At 33.9% G+C, this 24,894-nt stretch overlaps 1 protein-coding gene across 1 annotated transcript; it reads left to right on the top strand.

Moving 5' to 3' along the window:
• LOC129739732 (nose resistant to fluoxetine protein 6-like) lies at nucleotides 1–22,749 on the top strand. The gene is made up of 5 exons (XM_055731238.1): nucleotides 1–888; nucleotides 1,046–1,191; nucleotides 13,971–14,226; nucleotides 14,304–14,977; nucleotides 22,207–22,749. Exons 1-5 carry the CDS (start codon nucleotides 723–725, stop codon nucleotides 22,606–22,608), a joined length of 1,644 nt encoding a protein of 547 aa, XP_055587213.1. The 5' UTR covers nucleotides 1–722; the 3' UTR covers nucleotides 22,609–22,749.
• The last annotated feature ends 2,145 nt before the right edge of the window (nucleotides 22,750–24,894 follow it).

The raw sequence follows: 24,894 nt of genomic DNA, 5'->3' as shown, positions 1-24,894 counted from the left end.
TGATCTTGCATCCCGCGCAGTAGGAAGAAGGCGTCGTCGTCAGTCAGTTCCTCGATCCGTCGATCAGTAGATCGCGAGGCGTCGCTTCGAACGTACGAATTTCCACATCAATCTCGGAAGCCCGGGGCTTGAGAATATTTATTCAGACAAGCGTCAAGCGCCAGTTTGAGTGAAGTTTTGCAAACGGTATAGATTTTTCTTTTCTTAAGTTTGAAGGGTTTGTGTTTAAAGGGTGGGATTAAGTGAGAAGGAAAATAAACAAATTAAATTGAAGAGAAGTGATCTATGTTGTGCCTTCTGTCTGGGGCAGATCGGTCGGAAGAACAACTGACTTAAGTTGGAAATCAACCAAGTCAAATGCATACTGGAGGGCCCTGGCTAAGTGTGAACTTGGGCGACCTTTGTCGATGCTAATTGGAGAAGTTGCAGCAGTGCAGAGCTGAGTGCGCAGTGCGATAAGTCTAAAACGCTGGAAAATTCCTTTATTGTTTTATTTAACAAATTTTAAAATATGACCTCAAAAACCTTTATGTAAAATTTGATACAAAAAAATAAATCCTGCGGAAAACTTTCGACAAAACTGAATAATATTTTGAAAAAATCAAGAAGCAACTATTATTGTCGAAATCTACATCAATTCCTCTAATTTATTTGGATTACTGACCAAAAAATCAAACTGTGATAACCCTGTGTGAGAAAAAATAGCCTTTTTCTCGTGCCATATGCCTAAATGTCGTAACGGAGAATACAAATCAACACAAATCAAGTCCAAAATGACAACCTCGCTAAAATTAACGGTGCCTAAATTTTCGCCATGGAAACTGCTGCTGCTGATGGCCACATTCTTGGAACCGGTCATTTTTGTCGGAGGTGTTGATTTTATCGATTGTAAGTGTTTTAAACCATCCCTCGTGTTCTGGGGTGGACGTGAAAGGTTGCATCCTAATGTGTGATTATTTGTGTGTTTTTTTTTCTTGAATCTTCTACTTCCATCGGATCCGGAAACGGCGCCCATTTATCAACGGCACATCACCTCATGATGCAGTCGCGGAATACGATAAGTTTCCGAAAATTTTCGTCTACGATCAGTTCGAGGAGTGCCAGCAGCTGTACAAGGCGGATTACGTGTACTGTGTAGTGCATGCCCGGATACAGCCGGATGCTCAGTCGCAGCTGTGGCAGAATATTAGTGTGAGTACTTGTTTGAATTTAAAAAAAGTAAAAGTTCAAACTTTAGAATTCCAAAAAAAAATTAGGAAAATCTAGGTATTTTAAAAGCACTTTAGAAAATTTAAATTAAAAAGGTTAGATAAATATATCTTTTGAAACATTATATTATTTTAATTTTCGATTATTTCAAAATTTATAAAATTAAAAAAAATGAGACGAAATTTTCTCAGATTGAATACTGTGTGACTTTTTTAACTAGATTCATATAAAAATTCCTGTTTACCATTATGTTTTTCTAATATGATAAGAATATCATTTAGAATGATTTCTAAATAACTGATTTTTATTCTAAGCTTCGAATTCTGATAAAGCTTGGTTCATTTAAAAAGGAAACAACCTTTCGTTGATAGCTAAGATCCTAGTGCAAAATTTTACAGCATTGTGAAAAGTTTTATCCTGCTTAATTTTTTTTTTTCAAAACTAATGCATTTTCGAAAAATTTAAGATGCTTGAGAAAAAAACAAGAATAATTGTGCACAGTTTCCTTGAAAATCCATCATTATGAAATCGAGGGCTGTCAAAAACGTTGTTTATACGAAAAAATGTCGTGCATGATTAGGGAAAAGTATGAAAACACTGTCAAAAATGCTCACAAAATTCAAACCAAGCGTTGGAAGCACATGATCGGAAACTACGATTAAAGATCATCTGAAAAGTTAAGGCTTTTTAAATTATGCATAAGCGAAAAATTAAGTACTACACTCGCTGAAATGTCCAGCAAATATGTTTCTGAGTGGCTAGAAGTGTTGCCTAACAATCAGCCATGTAAACAAAATCCCAAACAACCATTTTCTGCTAGTTCCAGATCTCGTTAGCTGAATAGTAGGGTGGCAGCTAAATGGGTCATGTTCAGATCTCGGCGAATCATGCCTTTCTACGTCATTTGGCATCACTATCAAAATTTCGATTTTCCCATTCGCTTTGGTCCCCCCTTTGGTAATTTTTTAAGGTTAAATACTTCGAGCACTTTCAGGCTCTCCTAAATCAAGTCCGTCCGATTGAGCTGGAATTTTGCACAGGTCAGTTTTTTGAGCCAATTTACAGAATGTATATGATCGGTTTATGAAATACCATCATGAAATTGCATTGAATCCCGTAGAATCTCTGCTCGTGGCGAAGTGTCTCTAGTAGAATAAAGTTTATATTTCTGGTTGTTTTGCTAAAAATATCATAATTTGCAGAACTCTGCTCCTGTAGATAAAAACTAAATTTCCGAGACAAAAACTTTGAATTTCCATGTATTTAAAACCTTAGAAAAATTTAGTCTTGTTTAAAAACTTCACCAGCAAAATTTTGTGTTGCTATATTCTTACACTATTTTTAATTTGTTTTGTATTAAGGAACGAATCGTAGTGACCCTAGACAATTCACTCTATGATGGTCACATAGTTCATTTCACATCTATTGTGGAAAACGGTTTACCAAAATTTGTTTCTGTTTTGAAGTTAGCAGAGTGAAAATTTTATCGTTGATTGCCTTTAAAAGTTCATGTGACAGTCTTCACAATATCAAAAAACTAGTGATATGTTTTTTGTTGAAAGCATTCATTCGTTGTTCAAAGTTTAGTAAAAATCGTTGAAGTAGTTTTTCGAGTTAATAATTTTTCCAGTGAAGTTTGGCTTATTTTCCACTTACATTAAAAAGAGGGAGGGATTTCATACAAAAATAATCGAAAAAAAAGGAAAAAAAATATTTTAATTCTATTGACAAGTGGTTCTCATTAAGTTTTTGGAAAATGTATACCTTTGCATGTTAGAATAGTTTATAGTACATAAAAGCCTCTAACATTAAAACAGGGGGATCCCCATTCAATACAAAGAATACCGCCTTCCACTTAAATATCTTCACTGGAACAATTGTTTTCTCGAAAAACTATGTTATGCCAAATTTCACATTAATCGGTCTAGTAGTTTCTGAGTTCTTGAAGAACACAAATACATATTCTCTCTATTATTCTAGAGATTTAAGCGGTTTTTGCTAAACTTCAAACAACGATTAATCGCTTTGAACAAATAACATACCCCGAGTTTTTTTTATGTTATTAAGACTGTCACATGAACTATTACATGCAATCAGCGATAAATTTTCAACTTGCCCGATTTGGAGTTATCGTAGCTCAAAAAGATTCATTTTTCAAAAGAAATTTCCTTATAACTTCAAAACAGAAAAAAAATTTGGTAAACCGTATTGCACAAAAGATGCGAATAATGATTTTATAAAATCTTGCCGAGCAAATATGTTTGATAAAATATCACTCTGAAAATATACTTTCATATTTTTATTCTCTCATAAGCCACTCTGAAATTATTTCATTCGAATTGATTGCCTTTAGTCGTTCTAAAAGTTTGTCCAAGATTTCAAAAGGATCAAACTTAAGAGAAAGTCGCAAATGGATATTGGATCGAAGTATTATAATCGATTCTTAATTCAACATTGGATTGAAAAACTTTGATATTGGGTCAAAGTTTGAAAAATCTTTTCGATTAAATAAATATTGGATCGAAGTTCGAAAAATAGAAACTAAGTGTTCGACATTGGGTTGAATAAACTGTGATATTGGGTCAAAGTGTTAGAATGCTAAATTTTATTCGACATTGTTTCGGATAATTTTGAAATTTGATCGAAATGTAAAAAGACGATAACTTATTCGGCATCACGCAAAAAAAAATTATATTTTGAAATTTCCAAAAATGCAGTAAGAATTTTTTGATATGAGGTCAATATTTCCAAACACATAAATTTTCCCAAAAGCCAATTTTGAGTCGGCTTCGCTTGCACAAAATGTATTGAGCTATTCAAACATGCTTTCCAAAAAGACGATGACGGAATGTTTATCGTTCAAACTAGAAAAAAATTTCAATAGTTTCTAAAACAAAATCTGGATAATAGCTTATCGGCCACCTAAAACCCAACAGTTAACAGTGATGACCATTCGATAGGTCAAATTTTTGCTGTTTTTGAAAATAGGTGACAAGCTTACCCAAGCAGGGATTCGAAATTGAGCCACAAACTGTTTAAAGAAGTGATTTAGATTAACAATATTTCGGTGGAGCTGGAAGTTTGCAGATAGTTTAATGACCCGTCTTCTTTGAAAAAAGTAGTTTAGAAAGTGTTGTCCTAAGATCAAGCCATAGCGTGTTCCTGGAATTGCAATGAGAGTGCAATGGAATTCATTTTATATGAATTTTTCCACGAAAACTGTAATTGTATCGAAGCAATCTTTTTTCATCTATTCCCGGGATTTTCATCTTCGCGGATGATTCATCCCTTTAAATATCAAAGCAAGCTATTCCCTGCCTCGCTACAGACATGCTCACTAGACTGAGTCGATTTGGGGTCATTTTTGAATTTCTCAAACCCTGGGGTCTAAAAAGCTTCGTCTTGGTCCAAAACTCATCCATGATTTTTTTGCAGAATTTTTAAGTAACGTTTACATGAGTAAATTTGAACTTTCAGGTTTGTATGGGAAAACTGAATACTTTGTACTGAAAAATCAACATCATTTTTGTTTCTTCTGTGGAACCGAGCCAGCTGACAGTTTTTGTGCCAATTTATAAAATTCCTTAACGAAATTTTCGCTAAACAACTTTGTCGAAGACCGTAATTTCGTATCTTATTAGGCAATAAAGTTATTAGCTGTTGAACAGAGGTATGTCTTTTCGTATTGATAAACAATAAATTCAATTGACATCCCTGCAGGGTATTGCATGGCTACTTTTCATGCAATACTTTGCGAGGCTCCAGCAGTGATGTCTTTTGAATTTATTGTTTATCACTGTGAAAAGACATACCTCTGTTAAACAGTTAATAACTTTTTCACCAAATTAGATACGAAGTTGTAATCTACAACAAAGTTGTTCAGCGGAAAATTTCCTTAAGGAATTTTATATATTGGCACAAAAACTGTCAGCTGGCTCGGTTCCACAGAAGAAACAAAAATGATGTTGATTTGTCAGTACAAAATATTCAATTTTCCCATACAAACCTAAACGTTCAAATTTACTCATGTAAACGTTACTTAAAAATTCTGCAAAAAACCATGGATGAGTTTTGGACCAAGACGAAGCTTTTTAGACCCCAGGGTTTGAGAAATTCAAAAATGACCCCAAATCGACTCAGTCTAATCCCACAATTTACACCGGAAATTAATAATACATTAAAATATAAATTCTAACAAAAACACAAAAATATCAATTTTTTTCTTGCATTGATTATGGTGTTATCTCAATTCTTTTGACTCAAATACTTTGAACGATGAAAAATCTTTAACCAGTCTCAACCTTTTTCAAGCCAGCAAGATATAAATGCGAAAGTTCTCATGAAAAGCGCATCACGAGAAGACTTTGATGCTTGAATCGACAGCAAACAATAACCAAGATGTGAGGATTGAAGCCAAAGCAATACCTAAATATTACATTGAAACAAAATTGAAAGCTCTGTTTTGTAATGTTTTTTTTTCCCAAAATAACAAAACAAAAGATCATTAAGGTTTCATTTATAACGATACAGCAGAATAGTGAAATCAAAATGATAGCACGATTTGGTAATCAATTTTCAGTGATGAAAAATCAGATTTATTTAGATGTTTAAAATTAAATCTAACTGAACACAAACAGCAAATTTGTACGTTACCGGCATAGAGCGCGCTTTTTGAGTGTTGATTTTCCAGTGATTTCAAAAATAGTCAGCCCTTTCAAAAGAGTTTTGAGCGCACAACAATGCCAAATTTTGGTTCATTTGAACATTAAAAAGTCGCATCATTATGTCCTCAAAACCTCGTTTTAAAACTTTGGCTAAATGAGGAATCCTTAAGGTTTCAATGAAAACCTACACTTGGCAGAATTGAAGTATGCCTTTATTCGGGCAAAATGATGCCTAATTTTACTCTTGAGGTATGATAGCAAAGTAAGGCATAATACCCTAATCTAAAAATGCAGATTGAAGGATGTTTGAAATATTGTTCAATATTGTTAAAAACTTTTCTTGGATTCATCTTCTTCTATGATGGTTCAGAGGAGACGTGCAAAAAGAAAAAAAAAGTTAATCTGTGTGACGCACTCCTTAACTGCGACCATTTGAAGTGACTTTTTTTCACTAGGAGAGCATATTGGAGTAAGATTGATAAAATTTAAAAACAAATGTATTAAAGCTTAATTCAAATTTTTAGTTTTGTTTTGTAAATGCAGTGAATACATTTGGAGAAAACGTCAATTTTTCAACGAAACCTTGACAATTTGCCCACAGTAAACTTTTCCTAAATTTTGTGTTGAATATTCGGGCAAGTCCGGGTGAAATCGATCAATCTAACTTTTTTTTAAGAGAAGGCACTGTTTGAAATTAAATCTAAATTCATAAAAGTATTTATATATCTCAGCTTAGCGAGATGAAGAATCCAAAAGATCGAAAGATCAAATAAAAAATAAACCGAACGAATGCTAAAGAATCAATTAAAAAACAAAAATCTGAGTTTATTTATTTATTTATTTTAATGTCTTTGATAGAAACCATACAGACATATCTTAAACTAAACATGATTTATGTTCTAAGACTACGAATATTATTTCTAAACACTTCTTTGGACTGATTAAAATTAAAAACGTTAGACACTTCATTAAAAACACGACAACAATTATGCATAGGGTTATTTTGGGCAAAAACTGTGCGACTAGATGGTATCCACAAAAAGTTCTGTTGACGAAGACGTCTCGCTGGAGCATGAATGTGGATATTTTGTAGCAGTAGAGGACAATCAATATTGTTCATCAACAAATCAAAAACAAACATTCTTTGGATGTATATTCGTCTGCGTCGCAGGGTCTCAAGACTTATTAGATTGCATCTTTCGGCATACGGTGGCAGTCGAACGGCATCATTCCACGGCAGTCGACGGAGTGCAAATCGTAGGAACTTCTTTTGTACCCTTTCTAATCTTTCAGTGTGTACTGTTTGATGCGGCGCCCAAACTACCACGGCGTATTCCAGAACGCTGCGCACCAAGGCGCAGTAAACCGCTTTAAGACAGTATACATCCTCAAACTCAACAGTGTTTCTACGAATAAAGCCAAAAATGGCAAAGGCTTTTGCGGTTGTGGCGGCTATGTGTTCTGAAAAACTCAGTTTCTGATCAAAAATAACTCCGAGATCTTTAATCGAAACTACTCGTTCCATTTCTGCTTTGTCCATTTTGTAGGCAAAACGAAGTGGAGTTCTAGCTCTGCAGAAAGTTATGCATCGGCATTTACTGGCATTAGCTTCCATCCCATGAGACTTGCACCAGTCTAAAAGTGTCGAGATGTCGGCTTGAAGTGCTGCACAGTCCACTGGTGATTCGATTTTCCGATAAATCTTAAGGTCATCTGCGTACATCAATTTAGAGGATTGCAGTAAACAAGCAAGATCATTAACAAAAAGGATAAAGATCAGTGGTCCTATGTGGCTACCCTGGGGAACACCGGACGGGACGTCAAATGGCTGAGATCTGATTCCTCGTAGATTCACAAATGCTCGTCGGTTTGTCAAGTAGGAGTAGAGCCATTTTGTAGACCATGACGGAAAGCCATAGCGTTCTATTTTCCTGATGGCGATTTCATGTGGAACTTTATCAAATGCTTTTGAGAAATCTATGTAAATGGCATCTACTTGTTGCTTTTTGCTGACAGCGGTATGGAGTGTGGCAGAGTAGCTCATCAGATTCGAGACCGTTGACCTTTTTTTCATGAAACCATGTTGGTGTTCGGTTATTATTGGTTTAGCAGCGTTGCAAAGTCTCTCGTAGATAATTGACTCAAAAACCTTTGACAAGCAACAGAGAATCGAAATAGGTCTGTAGTTCTCCACGCTATGATTGTTTCCCGATTTGTGTATTGGTGTTATAGCGGCCGTCTTCCAAATGCTAGGGAAAATACCTTCGTTAAGTGACCGATTAAAAATGATTTGCAGTGGTTCGGCAAGTGATTCCGCAATGCCCAGTATAAGACACGGCGGGATGCCATCTGGACCTGGTCCTTTCGACGGATCGATAGTTTTCAGAGCTGTCAAGACTTCATGCTGGGTTAGAAGCGGCTGAGGAAGGTTGATGTCAAATGCAGGCAATGTTGCGAAGTTTTCGTTAATAGCAGGTGGCATTTGTGTTGAATAAACGCTCTTAAAAAAATCTGCAAAAAGGTTTGCAGATTCACAGGCAATTTCGGAGGAGCGCCCGTCAAACGATATTCGCGATGGAAAGCTGCTGGTACGACGTCTAGACTTGATAAATTTCCAGAATTCAGAAGGATTGCTTTTCACTTCCCTCTCCATATCATTGACGTATCTCCTGAAAAGAGTGTTGCGTAACGCTGAGTAATCAGCTTCCGTTGATGCTAGATCGGCTTTATTTGCTGCTGTTTTATTCAAGAAGTATCGTTTGCGTATCTTGCGTAGCCTGTTTCTTAAACGACGAAGGTCGGCGTTCCACCAAGGTTGCTTGTACGACTGATGTTGGAAAGGTCGTTTCTTTGGAGTGTGAAGCGCGACTATTCTTAGCAACTGTTCGTAGAAGATCGAGACAGCTTCATCGGGATAAAGGCTGCCAATAAGCTGTGACCAATCTATGGATGCTAGTGTTTCTATTACGAGGGGAAAATTACATCTTCTGAAATCGAGGTAGAGATGATATTCGTCTTCGATTACAACATTTTCTTCAAAGCAATCGAGTAAAACAACATGCGGTTGGTGATGGCGGTCAGTTGGCAAGATAGAATTCGGGGGGATCCACAATCTCGGCTATCTCAGGTCTGTTTGTAAAGATCAAGTCAAGAACTCTACCGTTTGCGTTTTCTCTTGAGCACATTTGAGATAGTCCAGCAGCTAGAGTCGTCTCGACAACTGTCAACTCTGATTCGGTGGATGCGTTCATAAGAAGATACCCGTTCGTGATTTCATCAAAGCTCCACGTAAGATTCGGAAGATTATAGTCTCCAGCAACGATAACAACATCATTTTCGGACATAATTCTCATAATTCCTTCGATGGCTGTGCAGTGTGTCGCATAAGTAGATACGTCAGTATAAGGACGGAAATAAGCACAGCAGAGATACAAATTTCTTCGGTGTTGTTTGATTTTCACGAGTACTTGCTCTAGGCATTCGCAATTGTCAACAGTAAATGGAGTTGCTTCGATACCTTGCTTGACGGCAATGAGCACTCCACCGCCACTCCACTTTCTGAAGCGTGCGTTGGCTCAAACAGCCTTCATTCGATTCCTCCAAAAAAATCACACAGGGTTCGTCAAATTTGCTTCAAAATTTTTAAGTCCGAACATGATTTTTTCTGAATTAATTGAAGCATGTAGGGGAATCAAGGGTGAAAACAACCATAACTCCATTTTACAATACATGCTGGGGCTCATATTGCCGTTAATCGATTTCTCGTAAAAAAAATTCTTAAGATAAGTCTTGTTTGTTCCAAAAATTTCAATCCCGAACGTGATGTTTTCAAAATAAATTGAAACTATAGGGAAGTCGAGGGTAAATCGACCATAACTCAATTTTCCGATTCGTTCGGTGGATCAAAAATTCTTCATTCGATTCACGAAAAAAATCACAAAAGATAGATCTCGTGTGTTAAAAAAATTTTAGTGCAGATCGCTGTTTTTTCTGGATTGTTTACAAAATACATGGGAATAAGGAACTATATCTCCGTTTGTAAGCTGTGTGGCGTCTGAAACTTTGTTAAATATAAGTAAAAAAAAGTATATTTCCATAAATTTGGTTCGTATAAGTGGGAAGATACCGTCAACTGGGGCAACATGCATCACTTTTCAACTTCAATGGCTTCTAAAATCTTAATGCTTACAGATAATCATTCCTATTGTACATAAAAAATTTTAAGATTGATTGGGATTTTCACCCTACTAAGAAAAAGGGGAAAGTTGCAACAAACTCTGTAATTAATGAAAAATCAAATGAAAACGTTTGAAAATTTACAGTTTTTGATGCATTTGTGATGTCATAACAGATAAAGCAGTAATTTTTGATTTTGTTCGAATTAAATTTTACATTTTTTCTGTCCAAATTTTTTTTAAGAAAAAGTGTTTATCTGCTGCATACATTTAGGGGTAAAAAATACTACAAAATATTCTTTTAGCTTAAATCATGAAAATCAATCTTAGGATGGGTGAAATTTTAATGTTTACAAACGCATAATGCATAACAATCATATCCCAGCATATGGAAACGCCATTTATGAGATTTAGTTCTGATTTGCATTTTGTTGAATTTTGCCCCAGACTGCCAACTGAATTATAAAATTATTTATTTAAAAAAATTTGGTGATTGTTCGAAAAATATTTATACACCAACAGTGTTAGTGTAGGATAATGAAAGCAATATTAAGTTTGTAGGTGATATCATCAAGCCAATCCGTCATTCTGGGTAAAGTTGTTCACGTCATCGAAAAATGTCAAAATTTGTACATTTATTGCTCGATTTGTTAAATTTTTATGAGAACCAAAAACTTTCAAAAACCCTTTCCCGATGTTAAAAACTATATCATCCTCAATTTGTTATCATTTAATGATGACTTTATCCCAGTATATTGAAATAAAAATTGAATGAGTGTTGTAATATACCAATGTTGCATCTAACCCTGCTTTTGCATGATGCCCCGTTAGACGGTATGGAATTTATCCGTGGTTTATTCACTTTTTTCTCCATTATTGCGTTGGCTTATAAGACTTGAAGGCCACGGACTGCGGCTGAGATTATTAAAGCGTATGGTTTGATGAGCACTTTTTTTTTTTTGAAGACATCATTATTTTCTTTTTTATATTATCTTCTTGGTTAATTTTGTCACGATAGATTTTTGCCCTAGATTCTTTCGAAATGCAATACTGTACCTACACCACTTGCTAGAATAGACTGCATTGACACAATGCTTAAGGGTACGAACACAGTGAGCGCGAAGCGAACTGCGAAGCGAAATATTCATTCACCGGATGAATTTCGCAAGTTCATTTTTGAAGGCCGGCCACAGTGTACGCGAATTGCGAAGCGGTTCAACACTGAAAAAAAACCTTCTGTTTTGCAAAAGTTAATCACTTGTGAAAAAATATTTGCAAATTAATTTGCAGAATCATAACTGTGAGCGAGGGATACGTACCGCGCCAAAAAAAAAAATAATCCGCGTTAATTCCGAAAAACCCCGTTAACTTCGGAAAACCACACGCGTTCTAGGACCGCGGGGATTATGAAAAGGAATCTTAAGGTCATGAATTGCCTGGACTTATGAGTACGTCGGAGAATAGATTTTTGACACCCAAATCCTGTATGACGGCTTCAGCCTAACACCAACATGCTTTAAATGACTGAAAATCGCATAAAACAAGCATAATGTGGATATTAGGTGAGAAGAATCAATTAGAAAAAGTCGAAATTTGCAGTCTGACGCTATGAAACGCCATTTCAAAATCCAATACGGCAGCTTTCGCTCAACTTTTAAATATTTTAAATGACTTAAAATCGCAAGAAAAAAAATCTACCAAAACTATGACAAAAATATAACAAAATAATGAAAAAATAATTACAATATAATAACAACAAATATTACGAAACGCTGACGAAACTTTGATAGAAATATGACAAAGGTGACACAAATATTACAAAAAATATACCAAATCTATGATAAATTTGACATTAAAATGGCAAAGCCTTGACCAAATTTAAAAAAAATCTGACAAAAATTAATAAAGTTGACTAAATAATAAACAAAAAATTAACAATAATTCCAAAACTCGAAATAAAAACTTTAACAAATACTTGACAACATTATGGAAAATATGAAAATTGAAATAATAATATGAAAAATATAATAACTAATCAAAATTTACAAATATGACAAAATTTTGCAATAAAATTACATAAATCTGGCGATACTATGAAAAAATCTTACAAATGTAATAAATATATATGTAACCAAGCTATGAAAAAATATGATAAAAATTTAACAAAACAACGATAAGAAAACAAAATTATGACAAACAGTTGACAAAGGTTGTTATAGTACTGTAAGATTTTTGTCATTTTATTTTAATTTTTGTAATAATTTTGTCATGTTTTCATTTATCGTATTTTTGTCATAGTTCTGTCAGATTTTTTGTTCATTTGATTGTGAGTTTTGTCTTTTTTCGTTCGATTTTAGTCGTTTTAACATCTTCTCTTCATACTGAAAGCTGAAAGTCTTACCCAGTACAACTGCATTCGATGATTACTCTTGTATTTGAACTCACGGACATTGGCTTAGGAGGGAACTAACTTGCCAACTGAGTTACATTTTTAACATATTCAACATTATGTCATTTTTTTTTAATTTTGTGTTTATTTTTGTCAGATTTTTGTGATTTTATTGTAAATTTTTTTGTTATTATTTTGTCATTTTTGTAAATTTGTTGACAAATATTGGTCCTTATAATAGTTCTGTCAGGTCATATTGTCAAATTTTGATTATAATTTTGCCATACATTATTTTTCTGATTTGTCATAGTTTTGCTGCTATTTTTATGAATTTTTCCTCATATTTTTGTCTAATTTTTTTAAATTTGTCATATTTTTGGCATAATTATTTTACCACATTTGTCGTGTTTTATTCAAAGTTTTGTCATTTGTCTTTATTTTTTTTTTGTCATATTTTTTAATTTTAGTAATAGTTATTCATATTTTCCCACAGTTTTGTTATATTTTTGTCAATATTACTTTAGTTTTATAACACTTGTCATATTTTTGTTTATTCATTTCATGCTTTTTTAAATTTTGTTAAATTTTTGTCAGTAATTTTTCATCAAATTTGTTATCCCTTTCACTCATTTCTTATATTGTGGATGGACCATACGATTTTCAGTTCTTTATTGCATTTTGAATTAAGCGGGAACCGCCATCTTTTATTTCAAAATGGCGTCGGACAGCCAAATTCGACTTCTACTTATTGAGTACTTTCATCCAATACCCATATTGTGGGAGTTTCATCTGCTTTTAGTCACTTCCAGCATTTTAAAGTTGAGTGGAAGGGGCCATATTGGATTTCAAGATGGCGTCGGATAACAAATTCCAACTTCTATCCGTTCAGCCCCTTCGCCCTATACACATATTGTGGGGCTTCCATGCCACCGGTCGTTTATTGCCAGTTAGAATTTGTTTCAATTGATAAAGACTGAAACCGCGTTTTTTTTTTCGAAAATCCGCGCTAAAAACCGTACATTTTTTATTACTAACACAGAAACGGCAATGATAATTAAATAAATAAACTTTTGAAAAATATTTTTTGATAAATCATTTTACGATAAAACATTTCCGAGAGAATATTTTCAGTGTATGTCCAGATGAACAGAATGAATTCGCGCGATCCAGCCGGGTCTTCGCACGAAAATTCGCTTGCACTGTGGCCGGTCGATGTTTTTTTCAACGTGTTTCAATGAGAAGCGGTTTTTCGCGCGAATTGGAAATTCGCTTCGCACTTCGCACCGCGCTCACTGTGAATTCGACCTAAGAGGTGGACAAACAGAATACCAATTGATACATGATAATTAACTTCTATTAAAAGTTTGCTATCAATTATTCATAAACCACACAGTCAGGAAACTTCCTCCAAGAAGTGATTAAATTGAATAAATCACTCCCAATAAGCTATGCAGATTACCTGGACGGCCCCGATTCATATACGTACTAATCAATGAACTTGAATATTTCGTTCCTTTCTCTTCTATGAAACAGATTTTTTCCCGGGACCCAAGCCATTACGACCACTCGCTGTTAGAATATGGCGTTTGCATACAGAACTGCGAGAACCGGTTACGCAGCCTGGGTCGACTTTCGGAGAACCAAACCCGTCAACACACATCGGAACATTACGCTGCAGTGGCCCGGGAATGCATCAACCTGCAGCTGAAGTCTCAATATCAGCTGGAAGTGGAACGGCAGGTTCAACTCTACCATTGCTACAGTGAACAATCCGATAATCCACCAGTAGGTACGACACAAATAACAAATCATTCATAGAACAACCCCCATTTTGACCCCCTAAACTTTCTCTCCCCAATTCAACAGACGCCCTGGAGGTTCTTTTCGCCCTTTTGTTGGTGATCCTTTTTGTGGCCGTGACAATTTCCACCTGGTACGATATGTCGCTCTGTTCCAGGTTGGGCTTTTCGGAGAAGCATTTCTCGCAAGCCCCGAAGAGCAAACGGGAACGGGTGCTGGTTTCGTTTTCATTTCCAAGAAATTTGAAACGGTTGACCGAGTCGGCCGATGGACAAATTCGTCAGGACCTGCAGTTTCTGGAAGCTTTCCGATTTTTCCAAATGTTCCGGGTCATCATGCTGCACGTTTTCATCGCCCACAGCAAAGCTCCGCAAGCAAATACCAACTACGTCGAGTTCACCCAGCATGTACCATTCATGATTTTCTACATTGCCGAGTTCCAGAACTACATCCAGACGTTCCTGTCGATATCCGGGATGCTGATGACGATAAACTTCCTGGAACACGTAAGGAAAAATCCCGACTACGATGGGTCGGTATTTTGGGACAAGCTCAAAACGCGACTCAGCCGATTGCTGCCGGCGTATTTCTTCGTCGTGTTTATGGAAGCTTCCGTAGCCCGGCGCTTCATGGTGGGACCCATTGGACATCACTTCGTCGGCGAGGGACAGCAAAACTGCCGCGACTGGTGGTGGGCCAATCTGCTCTTCATCAATAACTATATCCGGACGGATTCGCCGGTAAGTGTGGGAAAATGATGCTTTGCTCTGTGAGTTGTCGATATCTGATTGTTCAATTAACATTCTTGAATTGTTGGGCGGATTTTCAGACAAATTATGTGATCGCTCAGACTCTGTTAAAAGTTTGAGGAACTATTGTTCAAAGAGGGCATCAACCTGTGATGTACCATTTTTGAAGATGTGGTGTGGGAAAAAACAAACAGTGATGTCAAAAAGTTTCGATACAATTTTATAACATTCCAATTTCCAAAAAAAAAAATTGAATTTATTTTACACAAAATTATGCTGGAGTACCGTAATCCGGGGTAATATTGATCACTTTTTTAAATATTTTTCAATTATTTTTTCTGTAAAGGGAAATGTGACATGTTTCATATTTTTAAAACCAGTACTGGACTCCTATGAACATAAAACATGGTTACAGAAATTTATTAGACTACTTTAAGTTTGATTTAAAAATCGATTTCGTCTCTGGTTTGAATTGGATGCTTTGAGGTAACATTGATTAGTCTCTATTATGACGGTTTTAAAGAGTTTTCTTGATCATGAAGGATACAAAACACTTTCATAGTGTTTACAAATGCTAGTTTATCAATTTTACTTTGCTTTCTTACGTTTTCTTTTAAAAACATTTATAATCGAGAAAAAAAACTATGATGGTGCATACATATAGGGGCAAAAATTAGAATAATTGCAAATTGTTTGAGCTTCAAAATACAAATGAAATTTTACCTTCACACATTTCTCTAGGTCCACCCACTATATCCAGATCTGAATATAAGTCTGAATTCAATGAAAATTGTTTAAAATTGGAAGGTTTTGCCATTTTTCATTCTTCTCATCCAATGGTTAGACAGCTTTTAAACGAGCAGATACAAACGCAAAAATTGAAAGAATATATTTTGAAATATTCAATATCTTTTCTGGAGTAAAAGTAAGGTTTAAGGTTTGTATACATGAAATGTATAGCAAGAATCAAGGAACGTTTAAAATCAAAAGACATTTTTTTAGAACTTCCAGTACATCTCTGACGATTTTTGAATGAAAAATTTTGTATTCGTATACAAACTTCTTTTCAAAACTGAAACTTGTTGTGCTAATTCAGGAATTGTTTTATTATTATAAGTGGCAGTAAAAACACCCGAAAAAAATTATGGGAGGTGTAAAATTGTAAAAATTTGTAATTTTCATCAAAGCTTGCAGCGGTCTATTTCATAAAAATTAATGTATGGATGGATAAATTTTTTAAATTACAAACGAGCGATGCAAAACAATCATATTCCAGCATATGGACACGAGATTTTAAAATCAATTAGAATTCCTTGGAAATTAGTCAGAAAATACCTCACTCTTTTATTTTCTATGACATTTAATTTTTAAAAAATTGCACGTACTTTTTCAAAGTTTGGATTTTTTTTTTTAAATTTAGCAAAGTTTTGCTTGATTAAATCTTATCCTGAGATGTAGAACCATAGATTTTCGCACGAAAATTTCAAATCAGTTTGAAAATCATTTCGTTAAGCCTTATCTTATTCTAATATGTAGGTTCTCTGATAGATTCAAAAGAAATAACACTTATAGAGGGACCCCTGAGAAAACAAATGCGAAGTGCGTTTTTTCAACAAAAAAATATCAATTATAATTTAATATTCGATTCATTCATTGAATTTCTTTTTTTTAACTAATTCTTTGACTTGAATCTAGAACTTCTTTTTTATTTGTGATTTGCACCAAGTTTGTGTTTCTAAACTGACTCTGATAGTATCCCAAATTGAATTTTAAATCAAGAATCAAAGTTATAAGACTGCGATCTCCTTCAAGTTTAATCCCAAATGAAGATCTCATGTTGATATTTTAATCATGACTTTTAAACTTAAATTTGAGCTGAATCTGTATACGAATTTCAAATTTTAATTCAAAGTCTGAATTCTGCATTTTGAGACTTAATTCAAATTCCAAATCAAAATTTCAGATAAAAATTCCGATTTATTAAAACCAAAAAACGGAATTCGATCAGATCATTGAAATGAATTGAAACATAATAGGGAAGAATGACCCTGGCAGTTAAACTCCCTTGAAAAAAAAAAAAAAAAAAATTTGAAACATAAAAACAAGAATAAGAATTAAAAAACATGGTTTGAATTTTAAATGATTTCTGCACATATTCTGAAATTATGGGCTTTGAATATGAAAAATCCATTTTATCAAAGTTTAAAATGCAAAACCAAGATTCGAATCAGGAATCTATCTGAATGGGATCCAAACTGAATCGCAAGTACAATAAACTGGGTACTCACAATTTTTTTAGCAAGTATTCGGGCTAGGCATATCCGAACTTTTTTTTTGTTAAAACCTTGCATAAACCGAACATATTATTTGATAATTTTCTCGAGAGTCCAGCCAATATCCAGGCTAATTTCGGAATTGTTCCATTAAAATCAAGAAAAAATAATTGAAACATTAATTTTTTCAATAGAAAAAAAATCTGCAAATTTGGAATAATATTTAAGGCTTCTAAAAATCGTTCTTGTTTATTTTCACAATTTATAATTTTTTTTTAAGACGCAAGATAATCTAATCACTGAATTTAAATTTTTGTTAACTAAAAAGTAAAGTGAAAAATATCTGGACAATCTTATAAGCTTAGTCTGACTTTTTGAACCTGTTAGACTTTTTGGAGTCTTACTTTTGGAATACTTCTACCAACAAGTGAGAAATTTTTTCAAAACTGTTGTAAAATTTGAGACCCGGGATAATAATTCCAGGTTTTGGACTAAGTTCTGAATCGAGATACTTTCTCACGACTAATTTCAGTTGTTTATCAAAATTCGATTAAAAATTTAAAATTTTAAGTTAAGCGTAAAACATTTTGATTGCCATTTTTGGACCCCTTATGCTATGAACAAGCCAATCAGGTAATTGCTTGGTAAAAAGTCAGTCGATACCTCGCACTTTTTTCTTCTCCGACATGTAATTTTTACAAAATTAAACGTTCTTTTTCGAAGTTCGGAAATATCTAAGGGTTGTAACTATAGTTTAACTTGATAAAATCTAAATTTTAGCAAGAGTTTACATTAAAGTCATAAAACAACATTGTTCGATTATCAAACGTTGACGTTTGAAGCTAATTTTGAAATTAGCTTCTTTTTTATTCATTTCACCCACAAAAATTGAAATCAATTATTCAAAATTGTAATTTTTGTCATTTTTTGTCATTTTTGTCATTTTTGTCATTTTTGTCATTTTTGTCATTTTTGTCATTTTTGTCATTTTTGTCATTTTTGTCATTTTTGTCATTTTTGTCATTTTTGTCATTTTTGTCATTTTTGTCATTTTTGTCATTTTTGTCATTTTTGTCATTTTTGTCATTTTGTCATTTTTTTCATTTTTGTCATTTTTGTCATTTTTGTCACGTTTGTCACGTTTGTCATTTTTGTCATTTTTGTCATTTTTGTCATTTTTGTCATTTTTGTCATTTTTGTCATTTTTGTCATTTTTGTCATTTTTGTCATTTTTGTCATTTTTGTCATTTTTGTCATTTTTGTCATTTTTGTCATTTTTGTCATTTTTGTCATTTTTGTCATTTTTGTCATTTTTGTCATTTTTGTCATTTTTGTCATTTTTGTCATTTTTGTCATTTTTGTCATTTTTGTCATTTTTGTCATTTTTGTCATTTTTGTCATTTTTGTCATTTTTGTCATTTTTGTCATTTTTGTCATTTTTGTCATTTTTGTCATTTTTGTCATTTTTGTCATTTTTGTCATTTTTGTCATTTTTGTCATTTTTGTCATTTTTATCATTTTTGTCATTTTTGTCATTTTTGTCATTTTTGTCATTTTTGTCATTTTTGTCATTTTTGTCATTTTTGTCATTTTTGTCATTTTTGTCATTTTTGTCATTTTTGTCATTTTTGTCATTTTTGTCATTTTTGTCATTTTTGTCATTTTTGTCATTTTTGTCATTTTTGTCATTTTTGTCATTTTTGTCATTTTTGTCATTTTTGTCATTTTTGTCATTTTTGTCATTTTTGTCATTTTTGTCATTTTTGTCATTTTTGTCATTTTTGTCATTTTTGTCATTTTTGTCATTTTTGTCATTTTTGTCATTTTTGTCAATTTGTCATTTTTGTCATTTTTGTCATTATTGTCATTTTTGTCGTTTTTGTCATTTTTGTCATTTTTGTCATTTTTGTCATTTTTGTCATTTTTGTCATTTTTGTCACTTTTGTCACTTTTGTCATTTTTGTCATTTTTGTCATTTTTGTCATTTTTGTCATTTTTGTCATTTTTGTCATTTTTGTCATTTTTGTCATTTTTGTCATTTTTGTCATTTTTGTCATTTTTGTCATTTTTGTCATTTTTGTCATTTTTGTCATTTTTGTCATTTTTGTCATTTTTGTCATTTTTGTCATTTTTGTCATTTTTGTCATTTTTGTCATTTTTGTCATTTTTGTCATTTTTGTCATTTTTGTCATTTTTGTCATTTTTGTCATTTTTGTCATTTTTGTCATTTTTGTCATTTTTGTCATTTTTGTCATTTTTGTCATTTTTGTCATTTTTGTCATTTTTGTCATTTTTGTCATTTTTGTCATTTTTGTCATTTTTGTCATTTTTGTCATTTTTGTCATTTTTGTCATTTTTGTCATTTTTGTCATTTTTGTCATTTTTGTCATTTTTGTCATTTTTGTCATTTTTGTCATTTTTGTCATTTTTGTCATTTTTGTCATTTTTGTCATTTTTGTCATTTTTGTCATTTTTGTCATTTTTGTCATTTTTGTCATTTTTGTCATTTTTGTCATTTTTTGTCATTTTTGTCATTTTTGTCATTTTTGTCATTTTTGTCATTTTTGTCATTTTTGTCATTTTTGTCATTTTTGTCATTTTTGTCATTTTTGTCATTTTTGTCATTTTTGTCATTTTTGTCATTTTTGTCATTTTTGTCATTTTTGTCATTTTTGTCATTTTTGTCATTTTTGTCATTTTTGTCATTTTTGTCATTTTTGTCATTTTTGTCATTTTGGTCATTTTGGTCATTTTTGTCATTTTTGTCATTTTTGTCATTTTTGTCATTTTTGTCATTTTTGTCATTTTTGTCATTTTTGTCATTTTTGTCATTTTTGTCATTTTTGTCATTTTTGTCATTTTTGTCATTTTTGTCATTTTTGTCATTTTTGTCATTTTTGTCATTTTTGTCATTTTTGTCATTTTTGTCATTTTTGTCATTTTTGTCATTTTTGTCATTTTTGTCATTTTTGTCATTTTTGTCATTTTTGTCATTTTTGTCATTTTTGTCATTTTTGTCATTTTTGTCATTTTTGTCATTTTTGTCATTTTTGTCATTTTTGTCATTTTTGTCATTTTTGTCATTTTTGTCATTTTTGTCATTTTTGTCATTTTTGTCATTTTTGTCATTTTTGTCATTTTTGTCATTTTTGTCATTTTTGTCATTTTTGTCATTTTTGTCATTTTTGTCATTTTTGTCATTTTTGTCATTTTTGTCATTTTTGTCATTTTTGTCATTTTTGTCATTTTTGTCATTTTTGTCATTTTTGTCATTTTTGTCATTTTTGTCATTTTTGTCATTTTTGTCATTTTTGTCATTTTTGTCATTTTTGTCATTTTTGTCATTTTTGTCATTTTTGTCATTTTTGTCATTTTTGTCATTTTTGTCATTTTTGTCATTTTTGTCATTTTTGTCATTTTTGTCATTTTTGTCATTTTTGGCATTTTTGGCATTTTTGGCATTTTTGGCATTTTTGGCATTTTTGGCATTTTTGTCATTTTTGTCATTTTTGTCATTTTTGTCATTTTTGTCATTTTTGTCATTTTTGTCATTTTTGTCATTTTTGTCATTTTTGTCATTTTTGTCATTTTTGTCATTTTTGTTATTTTTGTCATTTCTGTCATTTTTGTCATTTTTGTCATTTTTGTCATTTTTGTCATTTTTGTCATTTTTGTCATTTTTGTCATTTTTGGCATTTTTGGCATTTTTGTCATTTTTGTCATTTTTGTCATTTTTGTCATTTTTGTCATTTTTGTCATTTTTGTCATTTTTGTCATTTTTGTCATTTTTGTCATTTTTGTCATTTTTGTCATTTTTGTCATTTTTGTCATTTTTGTCATTTTTGTCATTTTTGTCATTTTTGTCATTTTTGTCATTTTTGTCATTTTTGTCATTTTTGTCATTTTTGTCATTTTTGGCATTTTTGTCATTTTTGTCATTTTTGTCATTTTTGTCATTTTTGTCATTTTTGTCATTTTTGTCATTTTTGTCATTTTTGTCATTTTTGTCATTTTTGTCATTTTTGTCATTTTTGTCATTTTTGTCATTTTTGTTATTTTTGTAATTCTTGTCAAAAAAATTTATATTAATATTTTAATTATGATGTCGAATGACTAAAAAAATGCATGAAGCGTCGAGATCTTGTGTTATCTCGAAAAAAATGGCCAAAAATCGACGTTGTAGGACTTTTTTCGGAAAATCAGCCGTTGTTTCGTCTTAAATTCAGTTATTTTCCAAAAGTTGAATTTTGGTCAAAAGTTTTTTTTTTTGGGATTACACCATATCCTTATCTTCCATACATTTCTAAATCATTTGGTAAAAAAACATAAATTTTGATTTTTTAAATTTTTTTTGTTTCCCTCCTTAGGTGATTTTTGAGGGTTTAAAAACCGAAATTTAGAGCGCTTCGAGGCACCCCTTATTTTTGTCTGATTGAGCTGAAATTTCGCCATATTTCTTTTAAGTTTGAGTGAGTGTATGAATAGTCCTTATATGAATAGTTAAGAAGGAATGAAAATTTGAAGTACCCACCATTTCTTTTTTGTTTCTCAGAAAATGATTTTAAATTTGATGATATTAAGAAGATTTTCTCGAATCTTTCAAACCAGCATTTGTTTTCAATATTAGTCATCTCTAAGTGGAGCTCACAGTAATTTACAGATTTTTCGTATCTTGAAACAAAATCTTTTGAATGTCTTAAACGAGCTCTGTCCTAAGGTAAACAATTTATTATTACTTGTGATATTATGAGACTGAAATTAGGAGGCATCATTTTGCAGGTTTGAACTTGAAACTAATCAGCCATTCCGTTCGAGATTTCTCTTCGTTGAAGGAAATTGAGAAAGTTTTAATTAAACAATTATTTCTATACATTCATTCATATATGAATAGAAAGCTGTCAAAACTGATTGATAGCAACGCTGCTTTTTTTCTACCATCCATTTCAGTGTTTGATCCCGATGTGGTACATGGCCGTCGACATACAGCTGTTCATTTTTGGCATGCTGGCCATGCTGATGATTTGGAAGTGGCCCCGAACGAAGGTGCCATTTTTTGTGCTCGCCTTCGCTTGCGCTGCAATTATCCCGACTTTCACCAGCTACTTCAAGCGTCTGGCTCCGGTAATGGAAAGCAACATGAAGATCGCCAATCGATACAATCGGGCCAACGATTATCAGCTCAAAGACACATCTATTTCCCGTTCCATCAAAATATTGGCGTCTACAGCTTTGGGATGCTGGCCGGCTTCATCTATCATCGGCATCGTGATTCGAAAAAAGAAATTTTGCGCTCGCCCCTCTTCCGGATCCTGTTCATGGCTGCAACGGCTTTGTACGGTTTTTGCATGATCTCCGCATATTGGGCAGTGATCCACAAAAACGATCTCAACCGGATAGCGTCGGCCGTTTACTCGACGCTCTTCAAACAATCGTGGGCCATCGAAACGACGCTCATCCAGCTGGCACTGGCACTTTGCTCGACGCACTACTGGTGGAAGAGAGCCTTCAGCCATTCGTTCTTCGCCGTGGCCGGAAAACTTTGCTACAGTTTTTTCCTCATCCACTTCACCGTCATCGAGATGATCTACGGCCAGGCGGCGGGCCCAATTCACTCAAACGAGCGGCTTGTGGTAGGTCCCCCCGATTTGTTGGAAACGAGATTAAAACTAATTAAAATTTCTTCCTTCAATCAACAGGCCAGCTTCTGTGTCGAGATCTACATGTGGACGATCATGCTGGGGCCGGCATTGGCACTGCTCGTTGAGCTCCCTGCCTCGGCCGCTCTCAAAGAACTGCTCGATCGGCGGAAAGTTGGTCCGATGGTGGTGGGCGATAGCAACGGTGAAGTCCAGCGAGCGCCTAGCAGCGGTCACTAACAACTAACTAACACGGTCACTAACAACTAACTAACGAGAGACGAAGAGGTGTGGCCGCAGCCGGTTCTACGACAATTACTCACCCTTACGTTCTCAACAACAACAACAAACGCAGCTTTGCTTTAATTAGATAACAATTACCCCTTTTAATTTATGACAATACATACCAATGACAACGAAACGGCGATTGTTGTTTGATTCTGAATGATCACAGCTTTGCATATTGAAGAGAACATGTATTTGAATAAATTATATATGGGGTCCTATTCGAATGTTTCGATCGATTTGATTTTATTAAGGTTACATTGGCTGCTGCTGAATCCAAATAATTTATCTAAAAAAAAACCTCACTTTCCGGAAAAAAAAAATGCACAACTTTCGCCAGTTAAAGTCCGTTTCACAAAGAATCTGGTCGCATCTTTTCATTTACTGCAGCGCCCCTAGTTGTCACATCGGGAATCTATTGACAGTGTTTTGATCCGGATGATTTGTTTACTTATTAGTGATAACTTCATCAATATTGAAGCAGTCAGTCAAAAGTTAGCGACGATGGATCGCGAAAGGCGAGAGAAAATTCTGCACACTCACGTAGAAAAACCGACGTGATCAGGGGTAGAGATCGCGAAACTCCTGAAATATCTAAAATCGACTGTAAATTCGGTGTTGCAACTTTACCGGGAGACCCTTACGGTGGATCGAGCAAAACAAACCAGGCGTGAAAGTGGAACATATGACCGGAAGCTGCGAGCAAAGGTAAGTTCACAATAATCTCGGAATCTCCTTGCGAGATTTGGCGAAAAGTTTCAAGACGAACCACAGTACAGCTTGACGAATTTGTTTGCGAGAAGGCCTGCGGTCGTATCATGCAAGCAAATACCCCAACAGGACGCTGAAACAAAACTTGGTTGCCAAAATTAGGGCAAGGAAGTTGTACAAGAAAGTGTTGACCAAGTACAACGGATGCATTTTGATGGACGACGAAACTTACGTCAAAATGGATTTTGGACAAATACCCGGCAACAAATTTTACCTCGCGAAGCGTAAAGGGAATGTTACGGGTAGATTCAAGTTTGTTTTTGCAGATAAATTTGCTCGTAAGTTGATGATTTGGCAAGGGATCTGTAGTCGTGGGAAGAAGACTAAGATTTTCATCACTGGGGACACAATGAATGGAAATGTTTACAAAGAAGAATGTCTCCAGAAGAGGGTTTTGCCATTCATTCGGTCCCACAAAGGTCCGGTGAAGTTCTGGCCGGACCTGGCAAGCTGCCACTACAGCCGGGCAGACAGATGTACAAAAGAAATGGAAAAAGCCTGCGAAAATCAATCCCAAACCTAATCGGGTCAGGGGCAAGGAGGAGCCGCTAGTGGTGAAGGCATCAGAGGGAAAATATGTCTATGTGTTCCGCGTAATGAGGAACAGCGACAGGCTGGTGGGCATAGGAGGTGACGTGAGCAAAATCCGCCGGACGCATTCCTGTGATATAAACCTCTAGCTTAGAAGTGGCTCGTCTTTTTTTTTTATAAGTTGGTAACCACAGGTGGTTAATCCCGATTTACGGATTGTATTCCAAGGAAGTGGCTCGTCTACCGAGGGCTCGGAGTATAGTGCGCTAACGCAGGAAATAATTGATGATAAAGCGGAGATCCTCGACGAGAGATAACCACAGATGAAAAAAACGCTAACGCTTAGAAGAATCTGTGTAAAATTAAGAGTACCAGAACTCAATCCGGATGCGAGATGGTCCTCCAAACCCGG

The sequence above is a fragment of the Uranotaenia lowii genome, chromosome 1, assembly GCF_029784155.1.
Source record: "Uranotaenia lowii strain MFRU-FL chromosome 1, ASM2978415v1, whole genome shotgun sequence".
Taxonomy (NCBI): Eukaryota; Metazoa; Arthropoda; class Insecta; order Diptera; family Culicidae; genus Uranotaenia; species Uranotaenia lowii.
Note: the sequence above shows the minus strand (reverse complement) of the source record. Positions and strands in the feature narration are given on the sequence as shown.